The sequence below is a fragment of the Mycteria americana genome, chromosome 5 (genome assembly GCF_035582795.1).
Source record: "Mycteria americana isolate JAX WOST 10 ecotype Jacksonville Zoo and Gardens chromosome 5, USCA_MyAme_1.0, whole genome shotgun sequence".
NCBI classification, from domain to species: domain Eukaryota; kingdom Metazoa; phylum Chordata; class Aves; order Ciconiiformes; family Ciconiidae; genus Mycteria; species Mycteria americana.
The window spans coordinates 1,717,291-1,729,551 of NC_134369.1; the positions used below are offsets into that span (position 1 = coordinate 1,717,291).

At 43.3% G+C, this 12,261-nt stretch overlaps 1 protein-coding gene across 1 annotated transcript in view; it reads right to left on the reverse strand.

Moving 5' to 3' along the window:
* DAGLA (diacylglycerol lipase alpha) overlaps positions 1–12,261 on the reverse strand; it is a 45,173-nt gene that overhangs the window by 16,757 nt on the left and 16,155 nt on the right. Inside the window, exons 9-15 of the mRNA XM_075501908.1 lie at positions 10,932–11,056; positions 9,589–9,745; positions 9,181–9,264; positions 8,985–9,062; positions 4,730–4,810; positions 2,369–2,511; positions 694–762 (exon numbers count right to left, since the gene is read on the reverse strand). Of these exons, the coding sequence (XP_075358023.1) occupies positions 694–762; positions 2,369–2,511; positions 4,730–4,810; positions 8,985–9,062; positions 9,181–9,264; positions 9,589–9,745; positions 10,932–11,056 (737 nt within the window). The remainder of the gene's footprint in view (positions 1–693; positions 763–2,368; positions 2,512–4,729; positions 4,811–8,984; positions 9,063–9,180; positions 9,265–9,588; positions 9,746–10,931; positions 11,057–12,261) is intronic.

Below are 12,261 nucleotides of genomic sequence, written 5' to 3' on the forward strand. Positions count from 1 at the left end.
ACAGGATGGACAAGATTTTGTCATACAGGTTACCAAAAGGCATATTCAATACCATTTAGTACTTTCCCTCCACTGAATTCTACATGCCTTATATTGTACAGGCAGATATGTCACCATTTATCTGAGGCCACACAACAGGGCAGAAGCAAAAGTAAAACCCAGGTTGTCTGACTCCTAGTCCAACGCCCTGTTCAGCAGAACATGTCCCAGGAGATGTTGAGAGGTGAGAAAGGCCAAGACGCAAGAAATGAGGGAGGTGGTTCAGAGATGTGAGATGATATGGAATAGGTATTCAGGGACAAACGGTACAAAATGAGATGACGGCACATCTAGTTCAGGGTAGAGTGTAAAGAGGTCTGAGATAACACAGGCAACCAGGAAGATGGCATCGACATGTCAGATACCACAATGAGTATAATTACACAGACAGGATATTCATCCTTTTCTTTCATATAGGCAGCTGAGAGATGGGGAGGGATACGCCTATAAAAAGGTGTGTGAAACACCAATATAGGCGTCCAGGTAAAAGATGCAGCAATACAGGTAACTAGGAAGACAAGCAAGAAGCGTACAAGGACAGGTAAATGAGGAAACTGGAGACAGATATGATCTAGGTGTTTCTGATAGGAAACAGGTGACTTTGGTATAGAACAGCAGATACTCATCAAGAAATTCAGACACTTCTCAACTTGCCTGGGCACTAGATCTTTGCCAAGCACGACTGCAGTCACAAACTCTTTTGAATACTCCATGGCATCCTCACTGGAAGAGAAACAGGACCAAGAAGCAGCAAACAGTGTTTCACTAGCAGCAAACTGCACTTCATTCCCAATTTGCTACTGGTGTGAGAGAGGTTACTGAACAGTGTACCAGGGTCATAAAAACCACAACCCAAGCTGCTCAAAGGCTTTTGGGACTTGCACTCTGATAAAGAAAAGCCTGATATTCACATCCCGTGCCCCAAGCAACTCTTCCCGTGCCCCAAGATTACTCTGCATACGGCTCTGAATATACTTGCAAAATTAAGTACTCTAACTCAATGCCTCGTAGTCATTTTCCAATAGTTTCGGAATGGCCAGGACAGCAGAAAGGAAGAAGATATTCCATGCTCCTGAGACTACTTCACAAAGACACTGTAGAACTAAGATGGCCACTTTCTGCAGTAATCCAAGTACCGAGATAAGAGGGAATTAAGGCTTCCACTCTATGAGCTGGTTCTGCAATCAGCTGCTTTCCTAGAGACCTTCTTCTGAACCAGTTACCACAGGCAGAGGCTGCATCATTGACCTAGAGATGGTCCTGGGCATGATACACAGTGCAACAAAAGTGTGGCAGTCAGAGGCACCTCCTCAAACTCTGAAACAGTTGAGGTGACGCAGCACAGCTTGGCCCGAGCTATCAAAGGATCTCAGGAGTGGAAGCTCCGAGCAGAAAGCTATAAAACTCTCATGAAACATTCTACAGCGCAACTCCTTTATAGCTGCAGAAGACCAGGGATTACTATCATAACAAGGCATGCCAGTACCCAGATTCATTAGCAGGATGGTTTAAAACCCTTGGCTGCTCCTGGAACGTGATGTAGTAACTACCACAAGAAGCTTCTGATAATCCATAGCTGCCTTCAAGTGCCCCCGTGATGTCTGTCACAACTAGAAGAACCTTATCTCACTTCACAGCAATCAAGTAGGATGTTTTTGTTTGGCTGCCATGCAAATAACATGACCAGCAGATCTGTTCCAATTTACAGTGGGAGGATTTCACCATACCTCTCTTCAGAGATCTGAGGCAACTACCCTAGACTCCCCCTATAGCCGAGGGAGAGAAACAGGCACCCAAGATGCACAATCCCTCTGACCTATTTTAGGCACCCACTTTAGAATGACAGAAATCACACCCCAGAAGTGCCAATTTCTTTGTCAGCTGCAAAAGGAGTCCAAACAACTAGATCAACTGATGCAGACATCTACATTCGGTCAAATATCTCCCTTATTGTACATCTATTCACAGAAGATGGGGAGAGGACACACTGGCACTGTGCAGAGAGTAAGGAAATTGCACCCTGTCTACTCAGCTTGCATTTTCCACTAGTCAGGGTGAAATTAGAGCCATAGCCACAGACAACTAAGTCATAAACCAGAATATTTGGGAGAGTGGCCACCTGCCATCATAACCTAAGCTCCAAACTACAACGCAGAGCAAAGGCTGCCAACAACCCTCGGCTCTTATAAACTGCCTCTCTATTTTTCTGCATGCTTGTCAGGGCAGAGATTTGTCTTTTACTGCTCCTCAGAGCATCACAAACAGGATCTGATCCAGCTACAACTATACACCCCCTCTCTCTCACTGGTATTCCTGCCCCAACACCTACCTCAGCAGCCCACCTGGGGGAGAATAGGCAAAGCACTTCACCGATGGGTACTGCGGACGCAAGAGGAAGGACAGGATGGCAGCTGTGCCAGCCCCTAGGGAATGACCAACCACAATCAGGCCATAGTGTTTTGTTCCTCTCCCCTGAAAATAAAAAACAAAACAAGAAATTGAGGTCAGACCGAAAGGTAAGTCCACAACCCCCAAAATCTGGCCCTTTCCCCAGCTGTGAGTCTTTCCTATACATGAGCACTCCGGACTCCAGCTAACCAGCTCCTTCACCAATGTGAACTAGTGAGGGTATGTCAGATTTTTGAAACAGAAGCAGAGTCCTGATTTACACTGTTTAGTCTAAATCACAGTGGCAGTCCCAGCAAGCTCCTGCCCTGCAATGTTGCTGAAGGGATGCTAGAATTCATTCTCTTCTGGTATTCTCTCCTACATCTCCATCAGTCACTGTTTGACCTACTGGGTCTTCCCTAAAAGAAAAAAGGTAGGAAGAAAAAGGAAATGTACACAAGCTGTTTTGAGTTATTTAGGATTTGATATGAGCCTTTTTGCTCCTCCTCAAATCTGACAGCCTTCTGATAATATCCGAGTCCAGGCTCACACATTTGAGGTCTCCTTAGTTCCAGAAATTACTTGCTTTCATTAATTCCACCACTTGTGCAGGCTGAAAAACAGAAATCCTAACTAGCAGTTTGAACGGTAGTCTTCTAAGTCTAGATGCTCTCAACAGCTGGCAACTGCTCAAGTAATTCAGAGAGAAAACTATTCTCTAACGTTTTGTACTGTTCTTGTTATTCAGAGGCTAGAGTGCTAGGCATGGCTCAGAACCTAGAAGTTCACCAAGACAATGTCTGAAAAGTTTCAGTCTTGTTTTTCTGCAGAGCTTTGCCAGTGCCCTGTAGGCTTTACATAGGGAGAGAGAATCCAGCATCCAACTCTCCGCAGCCCCAGGTCACCACAGTGACTACACTTGGACTTCTGCATAAGATGGGAAGACACACACAGAATATAAGACCAGGCCACAAGAATGAAAGATCTATCTTTGTGTCATTTGCCTTCTCAAGACCACCTCTAAGCCACCATCGTGCCTGTTAGCAGTTGATGAGGTGAATGCTGGGGGAGATTTAAGACTTTATACACCTCACTTGTTATACTTTTTCCCTGAATATCTGTTGCTGGCAACTGTCAGAAACAATGTACTGGGCTAGATGAACCTTTGGTAGGACCTGGGATGGCATTTATGTTCTGGCCATAGCACTTTTTCAGATATTCTTCAGTGTTCAGCTTCAGACAGTACTTAATTTTCTATACACAAGCCAGTTGCCCCATCTCATATTAATCAAGCTCTCTCCATCCTTGTGCATCAGGTCCAGCTAGTTATACTATTTTTCATCAGTTAGAAGTTGGACCCACCATACATAAAGCCAGCTTCAAACAGAACAGAATATGATACTTATTATCACGCACAGGAGACCACCAAAGTATAGAGCTTCCTACGTCACCATATCCTTACCAGTCAGGTAGCAACCGAGCTCTATAGGACTTCAGCAAAAACGCCTCATGAGTAACAGCTCCCTTAAAAGACCAATTTTCACTTTCTGGGCAGAGAGGAATAAAGCACCATATGAAGAAGTCAGATGCCTCTGTGCCTCTCCCTACATCTACCAAACATCACAAGGCAGACACTTCAGTGTTGACTGCTATGACACTCAAGTTTCAGGGAACCATTGAAGTTTTTATCCCTCTTTTCTTTCTCCCTTGAGCTATTGCTAATTTCCCCATGGACACTGCTCAGGCCAAGGCACTCTCTGGGCATGAGAAAAGGACAGCTGTCTGACAGCAGGGAATCAGGCAGTTCAGAAGTTCCCTCCCCAATGGGGACAGACTGTGCTATTACTGACATATAAACTAAGGTAAGCTGCTTCGTAACATCTCTCTTGGGTTCTCCAATAGCTCTCTATCACAAGAAATGTGCACACACAGATAGTCAGCATGGCATCCCATTGCTGTCTCCAAAGAGAATCTCCATAGAGATGGGATTTTAGTTCCTGTTGATTTGTTTTTAATGTTCCCTGTCCTGTATTGCCACCAAATGGGACTTCCTGCCTTAGCTTTGCCAGGGGGGGTGGGGGGGGATCCAGAGATCTGCAGTATTGGTGGTTTCAAAATAAAAAAGGCTTGGGGGAATGAGTTACTAGCTGCCTGTCTGGCAACCCAGAGGGATAGGAACTGAAGGAAGGTTTGAGAATTAGTACAACATATTCAGGGACATGGAGGTTTCCCTAAAACCAGTGTTTTAGGGAAATCTTGTCTTCTGTATAGCCTGCAAGGATAAAAGAAAACTAATACTCACTAAGTCTCGTCCAAAAGCTTGGGAAAGCACCATTTCTTGCTCCAATTTCTTTTTGATGTACTCAGCAGATAGCACCATTCCCTGAGGGAAACATGAAGACAGAACAGGATGTAAACAGTTGCATATCAGCCCTGATCTAAACACCTAGCAGACACCATACTTCCCCGAATGCTGCGTAAGCTCTAGAGTGCCACACAGCATGTGTCAGGGTTGAGGAAGGATACTGACTCCACTCCACATTTAGGAATAGACTTCATTAGGCACATGTACGATTCTGTGATTTTATGTCTTGGCTCACTGACTACCAGAGCCACAAACCGTTTAGATGTAATGACAGTTCTTAAATTAAGATAATACTCAAAGGCCCTATTCCTGGGCTCACGGTGCTAAGTCTGGAAAAAAAACCAACCAAGACAAAACAACCCACTTCTTAAACACAAGGTTGTGTATCTGGTAGTTCAGCAGACACTGGGACCTGCAGTAGAACGGAGCAACAAACTTTGTTTTTCTGCACGTCAGTGCCTTAACTGCAAAACCGTACTCTTCCATTTAGATCTGTGAATAAAAGCATGAACTAGCCTAACAAGTTCACAGGGAAAATACAAACACCAAGACACTACTGGAGGGAAAAAGTGGCAGCACTATCTGTATAGGAAGAATTACTGATGACTGGGGAAGGCAGCAACTATTAAGGGGATTCAGCTGTCAAAGGACATTAATCACAAATTATTAAAGCTTTTTATTCACTAGAAGCTAAGAACTGCTGGAAGATGGGAACCAAGCTGATAGTCTGGTTCTAAACATTTATCCTCTCTGCTGATGACAGCATCTGAAGAGTGTTTCTCCCTCTGTGTAATAATTACAAACACAGTTGATCCGTTATAAACAAGCAACTAGAATTTGGTCTGTTGCATAAATTCTTGGTTATGCCTTTACTACAGTTTAATTCAGTGGTAAGCAAGCCTGAACTACAAAGGCTGAAACACAGTGATGTAGTCCAAGGTGACCATGGGTAAACAGAAATCAGCTACTTCTAATTCAGTGATCACAGACATCAAATAATTTGCACTGCCTAGGTTGCCCAAAAACCAGGGAAGATCATCTCCTCTGCTATTTTCCATTACACCCCTACCTGAAAACAGTTTTAAGTACAAAGTGAACATTATTGAGCGCTGTCTAATCTCAGAGACATAAAAGAATTCATGGCCCTCTCAAAAAGCAAAGAAATGTGGAATTTTCAAAGTCCTCAATATCAAACACACCATCAAAACCAATGTGACTGCTGAAGAGAAAGAGCAGAACACAGGTGATTCTGCTGAGCCTGTAAATGGGACATCTGTAACGCTACCACCGTTGTCAAAAAGCAGATGCCATGATACTTCATGCCTGTGTTCAGATCGCTCAGCAGCTAGCCAGCTTCAGCTGCATTCAGAAGAGTCTCCATTTCCAACTCTAATGAGAAGTGAATGGCAGACTACTTATATAAATTTCTAAGATGAATTTAGGATTCTATTTTTGAAAAGCATGACCTAAATCCACGGTGATATTACTAATGGGCTGTTAGTCAGCCTTATAGCTATAATTTTTGAGAATTACAGTATATTCTAATATAGACAGTGATTTTAATATTATGGAATGAGACTTTTATCACTGCAAAGTTACCTTTTGACTTTCCATTAAAGTGGACACGGTTTCCTAAGTTTCAAAGGAATAAAACTATCTGGGCTTAATTTTGAAACCTCACATGTAAATAACCAAACCGATTGGAGATCTAGGGAAAGTGAAATGGCAATATTCTGTATTGTTTTGCAGTTTGAAGGCATGAAACTGCTCTGCGATATTTGAACTGTGTGTGTGAAGACCCACAAAGAGGGTTTATTTGGTAGAAAAAAAGAGCTTGAAAGTTATTGCTATTACTGACTGTTCTATCAAACTGGTGAGAGCTGTTATCATGGCCGAGCTTTCAGGGCTTCCTTCTAGCAGCTACTTCTTGTCATCCCGGTCATTCCTGGCTCAACACAAGGAAACGAACCTCCATGACATCATCATTTTAGTAGTTTTATTCTATACAAGTTCAATAGAATTACATATGGATTCATGCGCTTGACTTATGATTATTTTTAAATTAACTTTGTTATAAAATCAGTGGATTTTATCTAAAAAATAATGAAGCAAGATTTTTTTTTTTTTTTGCAGTTAATTTCCCCTTGGGATTGTCACAATCCCTTCTTTTTTTTTTGGCATGCTAACCCACAAACCTTAGTTACAGCTATGTTTTTTGACCCGAAATAGCTCAGAGACCTAATATATATTTTAACTGTGGCATTCACAGCAAACCAAGCAATCAAACACTTTCAGCTGTGGTACCGGCAGAGTGATAAGAAGGCTCATGTAAACATCAAGAGTTTTAATTTGTAGGACGTCTGATCGACACTGCGTGAAGCACAGTGACAGGCGGGCTCCGCAGGCGGAGATAACAGGCCATGCCAGCCTGCTGGGTGTGCGGGACAATCAGCAAGAAAAATAACAGAAATCAAACAACTTACAGGAAGCTCCTGAATGGCCAAGTACTTTTCTCCAAATTAAATGTAAGTGTTAGCAAGACACTTCATTTATTTTTGTATTAAAGTTGACTTCTGGACATTAAAAATGCATTAAGACAGACATTTTTAAATTCTATTATCTCCATTAGTTTCCCTCAGGAATCAACAGTACATTATTGTCTGAAGATTAATATTGATAATAATTTAAGATAAAGCTATATTTCTGTACTAGTAACAATCAAAAAAGAAGTAACACAAAGGCCAAATAAAAACTCAATAGAGAACAAAGGGAATGATCTGATAATGTTTCATATAAGTCACTGGCATATTAATATTTTGACATAAAGATCAAAAGAAAAGCCAACTTCTGCAAGGATCTATTACTAGCTTTTCAGCACATTAAAAATAGAACAAATTCCCCTTGCTTCCCTTTGGTTTCCTTTTACCTTTCTTTCTTTGTACGAATTGTTGATCACACTGATTGTGCAAAGTCATTTTGAGCTAAATGAATTAGTACAAAAACAAGCGACATTATCATTGACAGTAGACATAACACTTCAGAAGTGTTAAACAAATAGTAAAGATTCACATAGCTCAATATCAGTTATGTGACAAAATACTACCTCATTTATCTCTGTTTCCATAACATGTCCTATGTAATTGCCAGGTTGATTAATTTTCTCATTTGGGGGGAAACAAAGGAAATACCCGCTATTTGGCTAACGGGTACACACCATTGTTTTCAAAAAGACCCGCTCTGGGAGACTTGGAGACCACAGAGCGTCCAAACAACACTTTCTTAGGTAACCGCTTCTTTATCAGACCCATACCCAGCTAAGCATTTGAGTACACAGTCATCTATCAGCTACTAACGCTCTACTTCCTAAAGCAGAGCATCAAAGCACAGAGAGGAGAGGTTTGGCATTCAGGCAGGACATCATGAACCAAGCAGGAGGTCCCAGCTCATGGCTCCCAAGGAGTTATGAGCTCAATGTCCCACCCCGAAGGGACCCTGACTGGATGATCAGCAACATCTTGTCTCCCTGAGCAGCAGCATTTCCACCAGCTGCTACATTCCTTCCAACACGCACAACCTCCAGTTTGTATTCCGCCCCCCCCCCCCCCCCCAATCTGGCACTGCATCTTGAGAGGCTGCCAAATTCCTGATAATCTTAAAACTCAGCATGTGTGTCATTACTTTGCTGGACTGGGGCAAAGGTCAGCTCTACAGTAAATTGATTTAGTCAGCCCAGTCCTGATCACTAACACAGACACATAGTATCAGTCTAATTACACCGATGCATATCCTGCCAGTATCCTTTTATGACGTTCAATGCCTGTACCGTTGCAACAGAATTTTAAACACGTTCTCAGGGTTTGATTGCAAATTCTGAAAAGGTCATTGGAAGAAAAAGTAATTTGAATGACTCCAATAATTTTGTTCTACGTCTCTGCAGATGCCTTTTACAGTTTGCTTTTTCCTAATTGTATAGGTTTTTTAATTACACACATAGTGGTTTTAACTGTTACAACTAAGGATTTTATTTTAACATCTCAAAGCCATTTCACTCCAATTATGTAACACCCTTCTTAAGAGCACCTCGAGCAATTAAGACGACTTTTTTTTGGCCTATAATTAAAAAGTCAAAACATTAGAAAAAGAAGGGGTTTGTTTGTTTTGTTTGGGGTTTGTTTTCTTTTCTTTCACACACCTTGTGTCCCAGCCACGTTCCATGGTGACCCTCAACCGGAAGGCGCTCTGCATCCCCAGTTAGGTCAGTCAGGGCATCCTGGAAGAAAAGCAGTCACCATGCTTCAGGGAAGTCAAACACCACGGGCGAGTCAGGAAGGTCTCAGACTCTGCTGAAAGTTTGCCAGGGTGGCCAAGGGTACGTGAGGTGCACTTACTTTTGGAGACAGAGTTCCTCGGATACTAATGACCACCTTCTTCTTATCATGGTCCACAGCCACATAGAAAGGAGTTTCATAAACCTGGAAAAGATCCACTACTGTAACAATCAGGTGAGACATTCCTGTTTAATCATTCTCCTGCTCAGGGAAAAGGAGGCAGAGCAGCCTGACAGGTTATGCCTTATGGGTAAGCACTCCTCTGAACGATCTGATTTTTGGCAGTAGCAAATATTTCTGTCCAAGTGGCAGAATTTCTTGATGGAGAGATAGGATGGGAAGCTCTAGGGTCAGAAAAAGGCTTAAGTTTCCTTCTTTGTACCACTACACCTGGAAGCACGTAAATCCCATTAGGAAGGGCCTTAGAAGCATGCCCCAAATATGAAGGGGGTTGCAGATTCTCCTTACTGCATCGTGGCAAGATGTGTAAACAATGTCCACTGAGGTCATATTCTCATCCAAGAAGTGGCGCCGGATGGCAATGGCATTGCAGCCACAGCAATTGTCCTCTTCAATGGTGACACTAGGTGCATAGCGGGGACGTGAAGGACAGAGACAGCAGCATCTGCAGAAGAAAAAAAATTGCTTTGAGGAAAAGAGGAACGTGGAAGAGACTGGCTTTAGAGTGGAATGCCTAAGAGATAAGGGAAAGGCAGACCCTGCATGCCACACTGGCCTCATCTCAACAGCAGTGATTTCCTTCACTTGTAGGAGCTCTTGCACAAAATAGCACACAACTTATGGCTGCACTGCGATCAGATGTAGTTTTCCTTCTGAGCACCAGAGCGCGCTACAGTGCAACCAGTCCCCAAAGAATCAATGCATGGTAGGGCTGGGATCTCTCCTCAAAGGATACTATGCTTCATAGCACAGTCCTACTTTGCTTCAACGCACAAAGCAGCTAGATCTAGATCTCAGTAAATGCTATTTATCACAAAAAAGAAAACGGGTCTAGAATCCCGAACTCCAGAACAAAAAGAGAAGCACAGATATTTTTTTTCCTTCTTTCCCTTATGAGACATTTCACAAATAAAAGTACTCAAAAGGAATTATATTCCTCCTAGTAAGTTCAGCACAGAAGCTGCCTGTTTAAGTGCAAAAAGCTCAACCCCAAAGAGAATCTGATGACAGCATTATAGCAGCTGAAAGCAAACATTTAAAACAATGCAATCCTGAACTGAACTACAGCATCGCTACCATGAGGTGAGCACTATACAGCATGGCAGAAAAACAATTAGTCAGAGAGAACACAGCACAAACTCTGGCCAAGTCTTGCCAATGCTTTAATAAAGACCCAAATGTCAGCTCCCTGAATATCTGGGCTTGCTGATAAATCTGATTTCTGAGCTCCACGACAGCTATTTTGACTCAGTGTGAAAGCAGTCTTGTGCCAGATGAGTTCTTTCTGCTGGCTGTTCAAACTGCACAGGACTGGCATGATCCTTAGTGCACCAGAGAGGACAGAGCATAGGACAGTCTGGTTTATTTAACAAGATAAGCAGATAAGCAACTGTAAGGAAGAGACTGAGGAAAAAAAGACATTGGAGTGTGAAGGCACAGAGTTACTGGAAGATCGAAAGAAAAAGCATGAGAAGGGAGAAGAGGAAAAAAGCAGAAGAGAAAAGGAGGAAGAATAAATAGAGGGGTGGTGAAGAGAGCAAACTGATGAAAGAAAGAATTCTAAATCTGGGAGAAACAGAAGGGAAAAGGGAAGAAGAGAAGGCAGAATGATAGACAGGATGGCCACTCACGAGCAGGATCTGGCCAGGCGACAGAGTCCACATGTGGGCTTCCTCATCAGGTATATGGGCCAGCCATAGGCAGCCAGGGCAAACAGCATGTAGTAACACACCTCTTTGTACCGCTGCATCTCTTGCTGAAAGAGACAAGAGACTCACTAAAGGCCTTATTCTCTTTGAGATAGTGATGTTTTTCTACTGTTTCCCTTCTTCCACCATAGTTAGACACGTGCACCCTTCTTTCTGAGCATCAGCCTTCTCTCTCAGCATCACCAGAACAGCACAGTCAGCATTTCCAGGTGACTGCAGGAGAGCAAGCTGGTTATGCTGGGGAAGATCCTCCCCCTCCCAAGAACAGCTCAGCACAGCTATGCCTATTTTCCTGAGCGGAGGGGCCCTGCTAGCTGTTTAACAAAACTAGAAGTTAGTTCTAGACAAATTCTCCTCTGTGTATCAAACAGCCTGCTGCAAAGGAAGGTCATCATCCTCTGTGGGTTTTGCCCCACCCTACCCCAGCTGAGGAGAAGATATACTAGTTTAAGTCCCAAGCAGATGAGCTCTCTAAATATACTGCTTTCACATAGTCACAGGCTGTAAGGAAGGTGCCCAGAGAAGACCATAAAAAGCCAGTCTGGGGCCACGTGCCTCAGTGCTGTCTTTTATAAGCTCTGCTGACATCTCTCCCCACACACCTATTCAGAAGGAGAGACAGGCTGAACACGAGCAGGATGTTAGTATTAAACACAACGCAGTACAGCACAGCCGCAAGCAGGTTAATCACAGAATCACTTGATTAGAGATGCTGGGATTGGGTCAGTCTTGCCTCTCTTGCAGCAGTATCGTCTAATCAAGGGGAGTGAATACAGTTTGCCCGATGAAGGGCTGCAATAGCAGCATGGCAGAAAAAAAGCCAAGCTTAATTCACACAGAACAGAACAGACTGCAGCCATTTCCATCCTGACAACTGCTGACAATCAGCCGCAGGGAGGAAGGCTCCATCTCACTCCAGGCAGCTCCCTGCCCTTATCAAGATGGAGCCCTGCCTGCTGGGCTCCACGAGCTCTGCTGGGGGTACTTCCATATGGAGCTCTGCACGACATTCCTGGATGCAGTGCTCAACTCGTACCCCTGCCTTTGGAGAAACCTCATGTTGCCTTCCCCCATCTGAGTGGAAATACTACCACTTCCCGCAAAGTGGAGGACAGAGACGGATAATGCTTTAAAAGTGATCTGAAGACAAAAAGCCTCCAGAAAGCAAGCGTAGTTATATTCTGTTGTACTAATCTTTAATTTCTTTGATTATTCCAGAGAGGGGCAGAAAGGAATAAGAGAAGCCACTGAG